This window comes from Natator depressus, chromosome 8 (assembly GCF_965152275.1).
Source record: "Natator depressus isolate rNatDep1 chromosome 8, rNatDep2.hap1, whole genome shotgun sequence".
Taxonomy (NCBI): domain Eukaryota; kingdom Metazoa; phylum Chordata; order Testudines; family Cheloniidae; genus Natator; species Natator depressus.
Window position 1 is genome coordinate 11,126,605 of NC_134241.1, and position 19,009 is coordinate 11,145,613.

General features: G+C 42.9%; 1 protein-coding gene across 1 annotated transcript; it reads left to right on the plus strand.

The window, feature by feature from the left end:
* Positions 1–236: 236 nt before the first annotated feature.
* LOC141992654 (leukocyte cell-derived chemotaxin-2-like) lies at positions 237–17,314 on the plus strand (the record flags this gene model as incomplete). Its single annotated transcript, XM_074961986.1, has 7 exons — positions 237–294; positions 2,793–2,893; positions 4,082–4,214; positions 5,400–5,555; positions 15,189–15,285; positions 16,469–16,620; positions 17,148–17,314. Coding segments are annotated over 7 exons (864 nt in total), but the record flags the coding sequence as incomplete, so codon positions are not given.
* Between the last annotated feature and the right edge of the window lie 1,695 nt (positions 17,315–19,009).

Consider the following 19,009-nt stretch of genomic DNA (forward strand, 5'->3'; position numbering starts at 1 on the left):
GTTGTTCAATTTCCATCTGTTTTTATGTGGCAAGGGGCTAATTATTACATTTCACAACTGGACATACCAACGGTTATCTTTTTTCTTAACATCCCAGTTGCCTAATCTGGGAATACTGCCCTCCGTAGTTCTAAACTCTGATTTCCTAGGCAGAAAGACTAAGACTTTCCAGAACACATCAATAGCAAAGAGATACCGTACATTATAACTTCAACTCGGGCAGAGAACTCTGGTGAAATGGCTGTAACGTGTTCCCACTCAAAGTGATTGTTTTTGTTGCCTTGGTTTCCATTGGCAAGTTAAGATTACTATTTCATGCCTTGTCTTGAGCTTTTTTTCTAACAGACTTTTTAGCAGAAGATTCAATATCAGCTAAATATTCTTGCATCAGAATCCATCCTGATGTATTTAGTTTTTGAAGAGTTAATGGAACATATATTCTCATGAACTATTAACTGACAATATATAAAAGCATCCATATGCATCTATTTTATCAACTATTTGGTGTAACTACTATAACTCACTACGTGATTTAAAGAAATGCCATGAAAACTGCAAAGTTAAGGTGGTTTTAAATTACTCTTTAGAGGTCTGAAAATGAGAGTATATACAACCAAGCAAATTACTAACTTTGCTTGGTTTCTAGGTGACTTTGTAATCCAAGTGCTACTGTACAGCAACAAGTCACATTGAGCATTTAATCTTCAAGGTTTGGAGAGATATGACCTAATTCTGACCTCCCTTACACCAGTGTAATTTCACGTATTACAACCAGCATGAGATCAGAATCAGACCCAGAGTCTCTACCTTGTCTGCACTAGGCTTTTTCTTCTTAAGACTTCATAGAGTTGATTCTATTGTGGCAGCTGCATCAGTGTTAGACTCTGGGGGGATGAGAGTTTAAACCAGACAACAGCTGCTATAGCCATTGTAACCATCCTGTCATCTGGATCCACCCTGGGTGAATTAGATAATAGAATGGAAAAGGCACCAGTGACCGGTCTACACTATCTGGTCTGCTGTTCCTACCACTAGTGGAGATAACTATGGGAAATATAAAGAGAAATCTAGCATAGATGGAGCCTCTTTTTTTGAAAACTGGGGCTGGGAGAAACCAGAGACAAAGAAGGTTTGGTGAAGCAGTCAAAGGTTTGTTCTAAGGACTGTATTTCCAATGTAAGAAAATTCTTATTCTAGCTAGAAAAACAAACAAGCATATTTCAAGTTCTATAATATTTCACTATCCAGATGCTATGAAAGTGTAAAAACTCCTGTTTATATTGCATGTAGATTTATGCGCTACATTCAGACTGCAGCAGGTTGAGTAGCTCTTCCTCCCCCAAAATTAACATAATACACCTGGAAAAGAAACCTTTGCTGGAGTTCAACATAATACTGGGACTTGCTCTTACAAGTTTAGCATGTATTGATTCCAGTCTGTCAGCCAGTCATCCTACCTCCCACTGAAGTTGAACTTCTGAGGCTGCTGTTACCGTTTAGAGCTGCACCAGTTCTCTGAATGCCCAGCTTTGGAACATGGTGCTGGGTGCAGCTGACACCAGCTCGCACACACAGGCAATGTCTTCTGTACAGATAATCCTATTGAAGAAACCAACCAGGGAAAGGGAGAGCAAAGTACTCTGAGGAATGCATCTCTTACTCTCCATAATCTTCCGAGTTATGGGTTCTGGGTTTTCCATCTCTAAATAGACAGCTGAGTAAGGCCTGTATAATAGCAATGGAAACACCACTACTGATATGAATATCTACCAACGAATATAGATCTTTTCTAGATAAAGAGATTTTGTAGGAACAGAGGGCTCTGCTCCTACATGTCTGTCACATTCACACCACTCTGATAATTTTCCCTCTATCAACACACACAAACAAGTGAAGGAGGCAACAGGTTCACTTTTCCTCAAACTCAAGTAACTTACTTTTCGTTTTGGCCTGGCACAGAACCTGATCTAGAGTCCATTGAAGTCCATGAATGGGCTCCAGGGGAGTTTAGATGAAGGCTGTATAGAAGTAGGGACTTGGAGCTGCTTACTTCTCACCTAGCATTAATGAAACTCTTGCAAGCTGCAAATCCCCAGTTCCGCGGGTCAACTGTGTTGAGAGTCAGGGCTAGTAAAGCTGGAAAAGCAGAAAAGTTATTTATGTGAACTCTCATGCTGCGCTTTGTCAAATTCCCAACATGCAGCTACAGAGAACTATTCTTTTGTTTTCTGACTCCAACGGTGATATAAGCTGACATCTGAATAGGTCAGCATAATAGAAAGCCAGCATCCATGGTGTCTTATGACCTCATATGTGTACATTCTTCTACTTCAGAGTGAAATAATGCCCTCAAATCCTCAACTGTTATCAATACATTTGCATTGAAGGTGGAGGGTAGTGTCTGATCCTTAGCCTAACTTACGGTACGCTATTTGGATTGCCGTAGCATCCTTTTAGAGTTCTGTCAGGAAAACTTGTTGGTAGGATCAGTTACTCCTATCACACAAAAAAAAAATCATAATCTTTTCTTCTGAACAGTGTATTCTACTTAAAACTAAAAACCAGCCATTCTACTTATTAAAGTAAAGAAATGCAGAGCCATTAGTTTGAGAGAGTCACACACGCAACGTGTATTGGAAAGTGACACATTATAACACAGATTTCTAATAAAATTCTAGCATCCACCGAGATTAGCTTCATTAGTTGCACAGCAAACATTTTATATAAACATTTCTGTACTGTTTAAGGCTAGAAAATTTGCTTCACTTTTGTATATTCCATTTCTTTTCAAGTTGCTGCAGGACCATGGGGACAGATATGTGCTAGGAATCCCAGCAACAGAATAAGGGGCTGTGACAGACATGGCTGTGGACATTATGGAGCTCCGGAGGTGGTATGCTGAGAGCCCTTTTTTTGTGAGGAACGGGATGTTTTGTTTGTTCATTGCTGTCGCTAAAATAATGAAATGTTGACTAAGAACAAAAACTTCTGAGTTTAGCCATCATTTATAGCACTCAGGGCTTGTGAAGTGTGTCAGAAGGACACCACTGCTAAGCAATTCGCTGAACATGAACCATGGCAACATCCTTCCAATGTGCATTAATCCCTCATATGATAGAATCACACGGAGAATGGGAGAGCTCTGATTAAGAATGGAGAGAGATTTGCAATTATTACAACTGGACTGGAACCTCAAACCCTTCTATCTCCATTGCAGAAAATACAAATCCGAAACACAACTAAGCTAACAATGGTAGCCATAGCCCCTGTGTTGCTTTAATAATCTACATCAGAGGTTCTCAAACTGAGCTGCACTCAGGTGGTCCATGGATAGTTCCCTCTAAGGTGCGTGCCTGGGCAGCTGCACACAAGAGAGTGAAGCGTCACCCACCTAATTAGCGGAGTCACACAGGCGTGGCTCCACTAATTAGGTGCCTGGATCCTGGAGAAGACGCACATTTAAGGTGAGGTGCTGGCCTTGAGGTGAATATGGGGCAGGTGGGAGGGGGCAGTGGGGTGAGAAGAGGGGGTGGGGGGGAATTTGGGACGTGCAGGGCTGTGGCGGCCAGAGAAAGAGGTGACTTTCTCCAGCTCCAGGGCTGCGGCTGCCGGGGAGAGATGACCCTCCTTCCCAGCCTCAGATCTCTGGTTGCTGCAGTGGGGGAGAGAGGGAGAGACCTCACTCCTTCCCAGCCCCAGCTCGGGGGCTGCCATGGCAGGGGAGAGAGGGCACATCTATCGCACTAGAAAGGTAAGACTACTGATATTAAAATATGAGTTGTGTGCTTTTATTTGTAGAACAAAAAACCCCAATTATTATTAAGGTGTTTTTTAAATATAGTGCTTTTCTCCAAAGCACTTTACAATAGTTAGCTAACGGTTCAAACAAAATTTGGAAAGATCATTAAGTGGTCCACCGAGACCCTCAGCAATTTTCAAGTGATCCGCGAAAAAAAGAAACATTGAGAACCGCTGATCTGCATGGTGTATCCAGTATCAGGCTTTAAGGCTAATGAATACATAAATCAGCATTGTCTCATTACTTGCACATTTACACATTTTCAGACTTGGAGGAAGAAAGCACCTGGGGATGGACGTAATATGCAGAGACAGATCAACAGTGTATGCACCTTTTAGTGGCATAATTGGGGGACCAGTTAACCCTTATAGAAAGAATACTACTATTAATAATGGCCTCTTCCTCCGTGGATCAGGTAACTGAAGCTATCATATCTAAATCTTTGATCAACTTTAAATATTAGTCATTAAATACATTCACCTTCCATTCTTAACCAACTGGAGAGCTATGGAAGAAGCACAATCTAAACGAATTTAAGCAAAACAACTTTATTGAGTAGGCCAAGGCTTGTGTTTCACTTAAAAGGGTCTGGTCCTGTATTAAAATCCAAGTACAATTCATTCACCCTTAAAAACGTAACAGGCCACCTTCTCCATCAACAGGACCAGCAAAACACTCCTTTTCCTCCATAGCTCTCCACCCACTTAAATAATGGGAGAACAATGAGGATCTAAAGCAGGGATCTCAAATTCAAATCACCACAAGGGCCACGTGAGGACTAGTACATTGGCCCGAGGGCTGCATCACTGACACCTTTTCATATAAAGGTACAAAAGCCCCCCACTGCCTCAGCCCCACCCGCACTCCACCCCTTCCATGAGGCCCTGCCCCACCTCTTCCCACCCCTTCCCCGCCCCCATTCCAACCCCTTCGCCAAAGTCCCCACCCCAACTCCACCCCTCCCTCCTCCTATTCCAACCCTTCCCCAAATCCCCGCCCCTCCTCTTCTCTGCCTCCTCCCCTGAGTGCGCGGCTCCCCACTCCTCCCCACTCCCTCCTGGACAGTGCTAAGCACCACCAAACAGCTGTTTGGTGGCAGGAAGCGCCTGGAGGTAGGCAGAGGAGCGGGGACGTGGTGCGCTGGCGGGGGAGGGGGGACAGCAGGTGAAGGGAACTTGGCAGCCGCAGGAAATAACTCCGGGGGGGTCGGAGGTGGGTGCGGGGAGCTTGGCGGGCTGTAGCAAATAACTCCGTGGGCCGTGTGTTTGAGACCCCTGATCTAAAGTGAGGAAACCACAGAGGAAAAAATAGCGCAGGGGGAGGAGCATGAAAACAGGAAGCTTGAAATATACTGTAGTTTGGGTCCATAAGAAAAAAATCTTCACCTTTTCTCCCTCCTCAAATTGCCCCGCTAATCCCAATTTCATGAATGCTGTTGGCCAGACTGCAGTAGTGCTGCCAGCACCAATGGCAGTACGAGACTGGAAGACAATCCTCAAATTGCCATAGTACAACCAGCCAAGGAGATCAGACGATGATCAACTTTGATGTTTTCTTTACCCTCCCTAAATCTTTTTGTTTTTCCTCTGCTCCCCTCAAGGTTTCTGCACATATATGTTCTACATCAGGCTGGTTACATACAGAGTTTGGATCAAGAAGGGGCAAAAAATTGGAGTAATGCTGCCAATGCAAAGTGTGTATCCTGGTATGATATCTCATGTTCAGGTCCAGAATCGTGAGCACTCAAACCCCTCTCGCAATTTATAAGACGGAAATGTACATTAAATGGAAATGTACAAAATCCCAAATAAAATTACTTCCCCACCTCCCCAGACAGGCTACGTTACAAAAGTATAGTGCATGGGAAACAAAAAGATGTTTTAAACATACAGCAAAATAGAAATGTATGTGTCAGTCACAGTAGCCATGTGTCTATCAGTTTGGCATGCTGGTGCTTATGTCACTATAATCTCATGCTCTGCAATAAACTACGCCAGAAATACCAACCTGTCCATTGCAACCTTTTTTGATATGAATACTTGTATTAATGTTGTATCTTTGTCTAATACCTAAACTACAATTGCTTCATTATATGCACGGACTTTTGGTATGAACTCTTTAAGAAGAGAAGTGCTCTCTCTTTTTGCATTTCTAAATGAGTCCAGGTAATAAGAGAAGCAGGACAACCTCTTTATTCCGTTGAAAGGCAGAGAGATTTGTAGAGTCTAAGGGAACAGTTTATCCATCATGCGAACAAAAAGATAATATTTCTATTATCTTTTCATTGTAACTGAAGTTTATAGAGTAGCCCATAAAAATCACTTACACCACCAGCCAGGCAGTCAGGATTTATATCCTGTGTATTCTAGTGGTTCTCCCCTGAGCTTTAAAAGGATGCATTTTCCTTCGCCTAATTAGATCAAGGCTAGGTCAGGTATGTCTTCACATGCTGCAATTACACTCACAGTCTCCTCACCTTCCCTTCACTCCGCATCTGGTCATCCCACCTCTCCTCTCCCGCCCTGTCCCGCTCAGCCCCCTCCCTTTCCCTTTAGCTGACCCCTTCCTAAGTGATCCCCCCCATACACACCAATACCACATCAACGACAGGTTCTCCGACTTCTTTCCCAGGCTACAAGCAGCTTCCGTCAAACTGCCGTGTGTTTCTTTCATTTCTTCTGCTCTAGAGAAGCAACAACCGCTTCTTGCATTGAGTAGCTCAAAGATTAGAGAAAGTGCTCTGACACATGCTTTTCTACTTGTCATCATCAATCTCAAAGCACCTGAGCCTTCTTTGTGCATTCATTATCTCCATTGTACTGATAGGGAACATGCAGCCTAGAATGGCGAAGTGATTTTTCCAAGCTAACAGATGGAGCCGTTTACAATCAATATTTGCATCAGAATAGGGCTTTGTCTTTTGATTATACTTCCCCGAGAACAACAGTAAAACCAATAAAGCCAAATACTTACAATTCCAAAACAAATTATAGCTTCAAAGTGACTTGTGACCAAATCTAGAGGCTGGAAAACTGATCAGCTAGGGAAGACTACTGGTTCTTAGTGAAAACCACAATACAAGCAATTGGTGTAACTATCCAAGCTTTTTGAACACAGCTTATTTAGTCCTATATTGGAGTTAAATTTCATTTAGTTTGGTTTTATTTTTGTTGGGTTTTGAGTTTTATTTTTTCTTATTGTTTCTCCTTTTGTATTTTATCATTCTAATAAATCCTAATATAGGAAACAGAAATCACTAAATCTTGTTCTAGTAGCTGTACACATGGTTAGATATTGAGCCCTAATTTTTTTTTTTTAAATTCAACCAATTCACTTTTAAAGGTACAGAATTGAAAATTTACCCTGTGCTGTCTGTGCATGGATGCACTGAATCCTTCTATAAAATCTATTGCTAAAGATAACAAGTTTCCTATTGAGTAACTACTCAAGGCAGAAGCAGCCTTCACAACACCCCTTTTCATGGGAATCACCTTTTTTAAAATTCTTAAACCAGATTAGGAAAGCATTGAATACAGCTCAGAGGAAACGTGGTGCTCAGAATCAGTTTCTGTGCCACACTAAACACATTTGACTTACTATCATGAGGTAAAAATCAATACACGCTTCAAAATGTTTAAATCTCCACAGAAGATGTCATTTGTTAAATAACCTCACAAGCACTAGAGGCTTGTTACTAGGAAATCAAATCAAATACCTTCAGTGAAGTGGATGTGTAGGTCTTGGAAGTTATGTTGCATCTAGTAAAGAATAAGGTAAACTCTTATGAATGGCTGTGAAGAAGGACTTCATTGGCCAGATCCTCAGGTGCTGTAAATTGGTGTTGATCTACTGACGATCCACATATGTAAAGAAGGATCTCAAAAAAAATTCTCCTCGGGGCTGAAATCAAACCAGCCGGATGGCATTCTAGTCACATTACGTTGTGTAGATTGGCTGGTGTGACTTTGATGAGCTATGTCAGGGGTTGGCAAACTATGGCACGCGTGCACGCTGCTGTCTGCCGGGGACAGCAACGTACCATTAAAAATCCGGCCCGGCCTGGCCCACTCTTCTCCGCCCACCATTCTCTCCTTGCAGGACAGGCAAGCTTCCCCCTCCCCCCACCTCTTCCCCCAGCGTGTGGGGTTCCTGCCCCTCCTTCTCTCCCTCCCTGCGGCCGATCAGCTGACGGCCCTTGCTACGGAGGGGGAAAGGGAAAAGCGGAGCCGCAGCGCGCTCTCTGCTCCGGGGACCTTGGGGAAGGGGTTGGAATCAGGGCATACCCCTCCAGCCCCCTGCCGTGAGCCGCTCAGGGCAGAGGGCTGGGAGCACCCCCACAACCCCAGCCCGCACTCCCAGCCCTCTGCCCCAACCCCTCCTCACACACACCTGCACCCCCCCACACCCCAGCCCCGTGCCCTGACCCCTGCACTCCCCCACAACCCCAGCCCTGACTCCAGCATCCTCCTGACACACCCCCAGCCCCCTGCCCTGACTCCTGCACCCCCCCCACATACCCAGCCCCCCCACACCCCATGCCCTGACTCTTGCACCCCCCACATCCCCACCCCCACCACCAAACGAGAGCTCCTGCACACACAAACCCACATTCCCACCTGCACCCCTCGCACCAAATGGGAGCTGCCCAGGTAAGCGCTCCACACCCAAACCTCCTGCCCCAACCCTGAGCCCCCTCCCTCATTCTAGCTCCTGGCCAGACCCTTCACCCCCAGGCCTGTTCTCAGTGCACTCCCACCCTCATCTCAGTGCAGAGAGAGGAAGAGAATGGGCCAGAACCAGGGAGAAAGTAGGTATCTACTCTATGTGGACAGGGCCGGGACCCCAGACCGGCAGTGGGCTGAGCGGGTCTGGCAGCCGGGACCCTGACTGGCAGGAACTGGCGGATGGAACCCCAGACCGGCAGCAGGCTGAGCCGCTCAGCCCGCTGCCGGTCTGGGGTTCTGGCTGCCGGCCCCTTGCCAGCCGGGGTCCCGGCCACAGGCCCCACTCAGCCCACTGCCGGCCTAGGTGAACGGAACCCCAGGCCGGCAGCGGGCTGAGCAGGCTGGCGGTGTAAGATCAGCATTTTAATTTAATTTTAAATGAAGCTTCTTAAACATTTTGAAAACCTTGTTTACATACGACAATAGTTTAGTTATATAATATATAGACTTACAGAGAGAGACCTTCTAAAAAACTTTAAAATGTAGTATTGGCTCACAAAACCTTAAATTAAAGTGAATAAATGAAGACTCGACACACCGCTTCTAAAAGGTTGCCGACCCCTGAGCTATGCTAATATAGACCAGCTGAATGTCCAGCCGATAACTAATAAAACTGTGCCAGTCAGTGTGCATGCTTTACATGCTCCTCTTCTACTCCTTTTATTTATGATAAGCTGACGTCATTACACCATCTCACTACCCCACTGCCCTCTTTGGTGGTCTCTAAGATAAAACAGCACAGACCATATTTTGTACTTCATTGCCAATGAACTCAAACTAGACCATTTAGTGAAACTACATTGATATTCTGCCAGTTTTGTTTCAGGCAGATAACCCACACACCTCCTGGTGTTCTGTCCCATCTAGTGGCACCGAGACCACTTCGAGAGAGATTAATGAGTCTGCGCTACAGCCTTAGCTAAGTATCAGGGGGTAGCCATGTCAGTCTGTATCCACAAAAACAACGAGGAGTCCGGTAGCACCTTAAAGACTAACAGATTTATTTGGGCATCCATGCATCTGAAGAAGTGGGTTTTTTACCCATGAAAGCTTATGCCCAAATAAATCTGTTAGTCTTTAAGGTGCCTCTAGACTCCTCATTGTTCTTGTAGCCTGAGCTAAGGGCCATATGGCTTTTAACTCATGCGCTAAGCTCCAGAGGTCCCAGGTACGATCCTGCCCGCTGACGACTGGGTCTGTCGGTGTTACAAGTGGGGGCTCATCCAGTATTTCAACTGGGAAGTCTCTGAAGCTTGGGACATGCTTCCTCAGCTAGGGTAAGTATGTAACCCACACACCTCCTGGGTGTGGTGTTCTGTCCCGTCTAGTGGCACCGAGACCACTTAGCTAAGGCTGTAGAGCAGACTCATTAATCTCTCTCTTAGAGCCATAGGGTTTTTAGTGCACGTAGTAGAAGCTCATGCACTAAGCTCCAGAGGTCCCAGGTTCAATCCTGCCCGCCAACAACTGGGTCTGTCGGTGTTACACAGACAGGATATTTTTTATTAGGTCTTTCTTTAAAAATGTTGTGGCTTCAAGTATATGTAATTTTCCCTCAGCTATTAATGACAATTGGTCTCGGAAAAGAAAACAGAGACAACACTGCAAGTGAATACAGCACATTTCTTTCTTAATACCACAACTACGAAAGCCCAATAACAATCTATTTTATTGCCCTCGTAACACGAATGCAAATGAAAAAGAGAAGCTAACAATAAAGTGACAGGCTGAAAAAAAATGATTTAGGGCTATTTTTTGAAAACCACAAGCAGATGGCTGCTGCCATGGAACAACATAGAACAATAGCTTGAGCCCCGCTCTTCCAACAACCACATAGAGGTGATCCCTAGGCTCCAAGCACTGCACTGGAAAGAGGAAATATAATTAATTACCTGATATCACCAGGCAGCCACCACCTGCTGCTCCACACAGTATGCATGTCAGTGCCACTGCACCACTGGAAAGGAAGAACACCTGGCAGCCCGGGATAATGGCACTTTCCCTCTGAAAGCAGCAGAATATCTAGGGACTTTTTAAGTGCAAGTTTATACTAATCCACCCAGCATTTAACTTTGCCTGCTACATTCTCTGTGATCCCACTGGAAGGGTTATAATGAGCACACACATCAAGGGAAGGCAATAGTGGGTATAGGAGCAGCAAAGCAAGAGAGACATATGGGTTGTGCATAAAAGACCCAGGATATTTTACTGGATGTGAGTCATCTGCTCTACTTCTTGCAGATCCTCAGGGCTTAGGCACTATATTCTTGGTACCCTTCCCTTTTTTGCACCTTTTTAAATCCTATCTGTTGTAGCTGGGAGGACATGTCGCAAATGCAGATGCTCAAGAGTTGTGCAATTTTTCAGGCCCTTGTTCCAGCTCCGTCTGTTTTTCATGTTGCAAGGGGCTTATTATTGCATTTTCCTTTCACAACTCGTCATATCAACAGTTGTATTTTCTCTTAACATCCCAGTTTCTTAATTTGAGAATTGCTTTACATAGTTTCAAAGCTCTACTCATGTGTGAAGGGGTAGGCAGACAGATTAAACCTTTCTAGAACACAAATAGCAAAAGACACAGCGTACATTATAATGCTGATTTTAAGAGAGATTTCTGGTAAAACAGCTGCAAAATGTTCACACACATACTTACTGTTTTTTGGCTAGGTTCCCACTGGTAAGTTAAGATCATTATTTCATGTATTTTCATGAGGGTTTAACAGACTTTTTAGCAGAAGCTTGAATATCAGCTAAATATTCTTGCAGCAAAATCCATCCTGATATATTTAGTTTATGAAGAGTTAATGTAAAACACAATATTTTAAAAGACCTATTAACTGACAAAACAAAGCATCCATGTGCATATATTTTATCAACTATTTGGCATGATTAAATATTTTTTGAATATATTATGTTCATTGTGCTGCATACTTTCATTGTGCTTGTTTAAAGAAATGCCATGAGAATTGCAAAGTTAAGGTTGTTTTAAATTACTCTTAATAGGTCTGAAAACTAGAGTATATACAGCCAGCCAAGTCATTAGCTTTGCATCTAGAGGATAACTCGGGGTGGGGTGGGTGTGGGCGTTGTCTGTGTACTGAGAGGGATATTTGGGCTCAGTCCCTGAAAGTATAATCTAAAGAGGTTAACGAAGTTCCAAATGAAGCCATTTTAAATCAGTATTGGGAAACAGAATAGGGCCTCGTCTTCTGCTTATCCATGTGTGATAACAGTGAGGTTACTATAAAACCAAATACTTTGAAGATGCATGCTACAGAACTGCCAATAGAGACTTGCAACCAAATCTATCAGCTAGCACAGCCTGCTGGTTTGTAATGAAACTACAAGAAATTGTTAGTAAATCTATACAAGCTTTTCAGACAAAGCTTATTAAGTCCTGTATTGTAGTTAAATACATCTAGTTTATTTGTAATTTGTCATTATTTCTCTTTCTGTATTTTATCATTCTAGTAAATCCTAATACATAAAACAGAAACAACAGACTCATTCTAGTGGTCAGACACAAATGCACACTGAGCCCTAGTTACTTGTTCTACGGTTAGCCAACGCACTTTTCAGGTACAGAACTGAAATCTACATTATGCTCTCTGTGCAAACGGGATGCATACCCTTCTATACAAATGACTCACTAAACAATTTGGTTCCTACTAAATAAATACTAAAGATAGTAGCTGCCTTCACACTATCCATTTTCATGACAATCCCAATAGACTGTCAATGGGATTTTGGCTCCTAACTGCCTAAATCACTTTTGAAAATGAGATTCAGGATCCTAAATTAGTAAGGAAGCTGAGCACAGCATTCAGAGTCTGCATCCAGACGCCTTCCACATGCCTCTGTTATGCAAGCTGAGCAACTATATTTGCCTTCATTGAACTATGGGTATGAATTTAGGCACCTGATTCCCACTGAAATCTATGGGAGCTAGGGGCCTAAATACTTTAAGGATCTGCAACCAGCTCACTACCCCATTTCTCTTTGGTTGTCTCTAAGATTAAATATTGTAGATCATATTGTGGACTTCATTGCCAATGAAGTCAAGCTAGTCCATTCAGTGTGACTAGACTGCCATTGTATACATTTTGTCTCATACCGGTGGAGAATTTTTTGAGCTCCTGTATATTATAAAAATACAAGACTTTTTAATTTTCCATCAGCTACTAATTACAGTTGGTTTCAAAAGGTGACTGCTAAATGGACGCAACGCTGCAAATAAATGCAGTACATTTCTTTATCTCATAACTGTACAAAGCTCAAAGCACAATGCATTAATTCTCTTTCACTACATCCTTGGCACTAGGGAATCAAAGAAGGTCAGTTTATCAGAGAAGCTAACAACAAAGTGACAGACTGTGAAATACCATTTGGGGCTACTTCTGAAAGCAACCAGCAGATTATAGCTGCCACAGAATGAGGTAAAACAGCAGTTTGAGCCCTGCTCTCCAAAAACCAAATGTTGGTGATCCCTATGCACCAAGCACTGCACTGGCTCTCTCTAATTTCATGGATGTTAATAGCCAAAGTATGCAGCACAATGAAAGGCTTAAATAACTCAGCACCAGTATAGCTGAGGGAATACCTATTGACCTACACCGCTACAGAACAGCGGGTAGGAAATCACCAATATTCCTGAAGTGCAATCCTGACTAATAACGCCTTTGCCATGGAAGGCCCATGACTTCTGGTCCATCGCTTCTCCAGGCACAGATATACTTTTGTGACATTTCTCGCTACAAACTGACAGTTTGTGTTCATTGTAATTTGTGGACTTGTTGCACATACTACACTGTACAGAATGCACAATAGCTGGGAACATGGAGGGGAAAGGTAATTGTCCCATATCACCATGCTCCACACAGTTTACATGCCAGAGCCACTGCACCACTCTTCTATTTCTCATGAACCCACAGGGCATAGGCATTACTTTCTGAGTTCCACTCCCCTTTCTGCCACCTCTCTTGGCACAGTTACAGCCCCTCATCAAAAGCTGTGCAATTTCTCAGGCTGTTTCATTTGTCTGATTTTATGTGGCAAGTAGGTAACTATTGCACTTGACTTTCAACAGTTGTATTTTCTGCTAACATCCTAATTGCCTAATCTGAGAATACTGCCTTATATCGTTTCAATACTCTACTCAAGTCTGATTGGCTGGGAAGACAAACAGCCTTTGTAGAACACACAAATAGCAAAAAGACTATACATTATAACTTTGATTTGATAGAGAACTCTGGTGAAACAGGTGCAAAATGCTCACACTCAAACTGATTGTTTTTGCTGGTTTGGTTTCCGCTGGTAAATTAAGATTACTATGTCATACATTTTCTTGATGCTTTTATTTCAAAACAGACTTTGTAGTAGAAGTGCATCAGGTTTACTATTAACGAAATATTCTTGTAGGGAAATCTATCCTGGAGTATTTATTTTATGAAGGGTTAATGTAAAATACGATGTTTTAAAAATCTATTATCTGAGAAAATAAAAAACGTGTGTCAGTGATATGGAGTTAGTGATTTGACACACTAAGTGGTTTAAAGAATTTAAATTAGTTTTTGAGACCTAAGAATATAGGTATATACAACCATCCAAGTTATTAGCTATGCAACATAATAGCTACGCTGTTAGATAAAATCACATTGAGAAACTCTTGAGATTTAGAGAAATGACCCAGTTCTGATCTCACTCTAGTTTAACTTAATTGATTTATAACCAGAATGAAATCAGAATCAGGCCCAAAATCTCTAGCCTAGTCCACACAAGGTCTTTCTGTAAATTTCCTACAGCGAACCCACGAGAAATTCCAGTAGTAGAATCAGGAGGGTTCAACAATAGCTGCATTGCATTTTAATCACACTGTGGCTAGAGCTGCCCTTGGCAAAGTTGGATAACAGGATGGTTGGAAGACCAGTGATCAGTCTACAGTAACTTTTTTGCTGTTTCCACTAGTAGTAGTAACTGTAGGAAATTTTAAGAAAAATCTAGCACAGATAAAGCCTCATTGTGAAAACTAGGGTTGAAAACTAGCAAACAGCCATAAAATGTTTTGTGAAGCACTCTTCTGAAGATCAGCATGATGAAAACCCAACATCTATAGCCTCCCCCATTATATACTCTATTTCAGAGCTAAATCAGGTCCTTAGATCCTTGATTAACATCAATACATTTCCACTGAAGGCATCTGACCCTTAGTCTAAGTTAATTATTTGTACTGAGGTAGCAGCTAGGAGCCGTAGTAGTGGACCAGGATTCCATTGTACCAGTGCTGTACAAAACAATAAAAAGTTAGTTAAGGAGGCAACAGTGAAGCATGGTAATTTTTTTAGGAGTCTATAAAGAAACTTGTTGGTGTCATTATTTTTTTTAGGTGTAAGAATAACTAAATAAATAAAAAAAATCAAAGTCTTGTCTTCTGAACTGTGTATTCCACTTAAGACAAATACATCTGCTTCCACTAAGTTAAAGAAAGAGCCACTGTTTTGTGCAAGACACACAATGTGTATTGGAAAGTGACACTAACAGATCACTAATGAATTTCAATTTCTTATTTTTAATCAATTATTTGCACAGAAAATATTTAATATGCAACATTCTGTCCTGTACAAAAATAGAAAATGCACTTACTTTTGTACATTCCATTTCTTCTTAAGTTGCTGCAGGACAATGGGCACAAATCTGCGATGGGACTCCTTGGAACAGCATAAGGGGCTGTGATAAGTATGGCTGTGGATATTATGGAGCTCCAAGGTAGTATAATTTGGACACAGGGTTTTTGGTAATGGCTTTTTGGGGTTGTTCATTGTTGCTTAAATAATAAGAATGCTAATAGAGAACAAAATAGACTAGCGAGCTTAGCCGTCTTTTCCAAGCATTTAAGGCTTTTGAAGTGTCAGAATAACACTGCAAAGCAATTGACTAAAGAACAGAGTGAATGTCCTTCCAATGTGCAGTAGCCCTCATCTGGTAGAATGGGAGTAGAAGTTGTCTTCAGACTCATTCATTCATTGGCTTTCATTGATGAGGCTGTCAAACAATTGTCCCAAACTACTTTAGTGCCACTTCAGTTTATTTTTGTGATAGGGACCGGACACTTGCCCAGTAGGATCTGGTCTGGAACCACCAGATAATTTCCCTTTTCTGTTGACTATTGCTATAGATCTGGGGCAGAACTGAACCAGTTAGTAAAAATGATATGGTCTGTAATCTCACTTCCAATCAGCTGAGTCACCTCAATCTCCCAGCTCATGGGTGAGATGATCAGACAGTGTAAATCAGGATAGCGTCAATTAAGTTCCTCATTGCATTTACACCAGTGAAAGGTCTCACTTCAAGTGTTCTTTTTAGCTTCATATGTGAGTGGACAGACAGATAAAATCTCTAATTTCATGGTGCTAACAGCCGAGATGGTCAACTTTCCATAAAATATTTTTGTTTGTTTTAATGAAAGATTTCTTTGCCTCACCCCTAACACAAGCGAAAGAAAATTTCCATTTTGTTCATAGATTTTTTTTTTCCTGGATTTTCGCTGAGAAACAAAATCTCCAAAGTGTGATTTTTGTTTGTTTGTTTTGCTTTTTTTCAGTTTTGAAAGAGGAAAATATTTCAGTTTAGGAGTTTCTTTTTTTTTTTTTTGTTTAGAAAGCTGGGAAAATGCCACACACAAAAATTGAGAGAAGATTTAAAAACAATTCATAATAAAATCAATTTTTGACCAGCTCTGCTTAGCAGTTGAGAGTTTTGCAATAATTAAACCTAGATTGAAACTTCAAACTTTTCTACTTCCATTGCAGAAATACAAATTTTAAGTGTAAATAAGCTAAGGCTAGTCCATTTTGCTTTAAAGAATCTACCTGGTACATGGTAACAGGCTTTATGGCTAGAGAACATGTCAATAAGTAGTGTCACTACTTACATATGCCCATATTTTCAGAAATGGCAAAAAGCACCTAGCAGTGATCGTTAAATGCCAGGACGGATCAGGAGTGTATGCTCCTTTTAGTGGCCTGATTGTGAGATGCATTAAACCCTTTGGAAATAATAATGCCATTGATGATGGAATCTTACTCAGTGAAGTAAAAACAGGTAACTGAGCTACCATAGATAAAAGTCTTTGATAAACTTTAAATACTGGTCATTAAATAATTTTACCTTTCTAGGCAATTGTAGACCTATGGAAGAAGAACAATCTACACAAAAGTTAAAAGCTAAGCAAAGCATAACTATAGAGTAGGCCAAGGCCCATGTTTCACTCAGAACTGTCTGTTCCTGTATTCAAATCCAAGTACAACTCATTCACCCTTAAAACAGTTCAACATCTCCATCAACAGGACCAGAATACACCCCTTTCCTCCTATAGCTCTCCACACACTTAGATGATGGAACAAAATGAGGACTTAAAGTAAGGACAACCTTGTAGAAAGGGGAAAGTAGTATGAGAACAAGGAGCTTGAAGTATGCCATGGTTAATTTAAGGGGGGGAAAAAATCTTTCCCGCCATCCCTCAAAAATACCAACTTAATCTTAATTTTATGTATGCTGCCAGAGTAGACATAGCCAAGGGGATCTGATGTCTATCAGAACGTTGACTCTTCCTTTACCCTCCCCTAAAGGTTCTTGCATAAAACTGGCCTTTATCAGGCCGTTGAGAAGCAGAGGCTGGATCAGGAAGGGATCTAAAACTGGAGTAATGCTGCCAATGCAGTGTGTGTATCCTGATATAATATCTCATGTTCGCATCCAGAACTGTGACCACTCAAATCCTACTGGCAACTTATAAATGGAAACTTACATTAAATGGAAGTGTACAAAATCCCAAATAAAATCTGAGCAACCAAAAGTGAGGTTTTTTTTTCCCTACCCCCCATAGAAAATCTACCTAAAAATTTCGTCCATGGGAAGGAAAAGACATTAGCGCACACAGCAGAGTAAAAGTGTACATGGTGTGTGTAACACGGCCTGTAGTGACTCAAAGAACGTACCAACCTCAGGGCAGACTTAAGAAACAGGGCACATACCCAGTGATGAGCTGCCAAAATCTTAACAACCGGTTTCCTCCTCACCACATGAGGGGGTCCTGCCCCATCCAACCCCCTGCGTTCCTTGATGCCCCTCCCAGGACCTCTGCCTCATCCAACCCCCTCCCCTGTCTGCCCCCAGAACTGGGCAGGAGGGTCTCGTGGGCCACCGTAGTGGGTGCCCACCCCACCCCGCCCCTAAGAGCCAGAGGGACCTGCCAGGGGGCGAGCTGGGGAGTCCCAGCGGCGCTTACCTGGGGCAGCTCCCGGGAAGCATCCGGCAGGTCCCTCTGGCTCCTAAGGGCAGGGTAGCGTAGCTGAGGGGGAGCAGGGGGAGCGGCTGCTACCCCCACTGATCACATCAAAAGTGGCGCCTTAGGCACCAACTCTGTGGGTGCTCCGGGGCTGGAGCCCCCACGGGGAAAATTTGGTGGGTGCAGAGCCCCCACCGGCAGCTCCCCGCCCAGCCCCAGCTCACCTCCGCTCCGCCTCCGCCTCCGAACACGCTGCCCCGCCCTGCTTCTCCGACCCCCCGGCTTCCCGCGAATCAGCTGTTCGTGCGGGAAGCCGGGGAAGGCTGAAAAGCAGGCAGTGGCTTCGCGCTCAGGCCCAGGGTTATTCACGTAGCTGGAGTTGTGTAACTTAGGTCAACTTACCACAGTAGTGTAGACATCACCTCAGAATTCACCAACCAATTCTCAAGTGGAAACACTGCATGCACTGTAACAGCCTAACCATGGAGTCACGGACAGTCTACTTGTGTATGCCAATCTATCTCGCTACCCAGGGGAGCATATTTTTGTGATACCTGGCCACTAACACCAAGCATCACAGCAATATTCAGGTTACTCCAAGCTCCAAAGGAGCAGTCACTTACCCCAGGTCAATTGCACCTTAGATCTCACATCAAAGACAATGAATATAAAGATTCATTAACTAGGAAAAGGAAATTAGAGTGTTATTTACAAGGTTAAAGCAGGTAAACATGTGTACACAAATGAGTTACAGTTTAAGTTTCAAAAGGCAATAGAAGCCTCTATATTCAGCGAGCTCTATACGTCCTTTAGGGCTAACTCAGGCTAAGCAACTGGGGATCTCTTGCTTATGCCTAGAAAATCCCCATCCCCACTTCCCCTGAGTCCAAGCACAGACATTAATCAGTTCCTTCAGGTTAGGGTTTTTTTCTCTCTCTCCTGCTACATGCCCTGAGCTGCAAACTCCCGCCAGGAGGAATCCACTCACAAGACTCGTCTTCATGGGGGAGGGTAGAACACACATCGTTTGTCCTCTTTAATGCCCCACAATATCTATGTCTGGTGTCAATGGACCTTTCCTGTTGGGCAGGACGTAACACCTTCCATTGCATATCAGTACCTCACTTTAATTAATGTCCCTCTTCTGTCTGGTGATTTACATACTCTCAGAGGCTCACAATATAACCGCTCAAATATTACCTT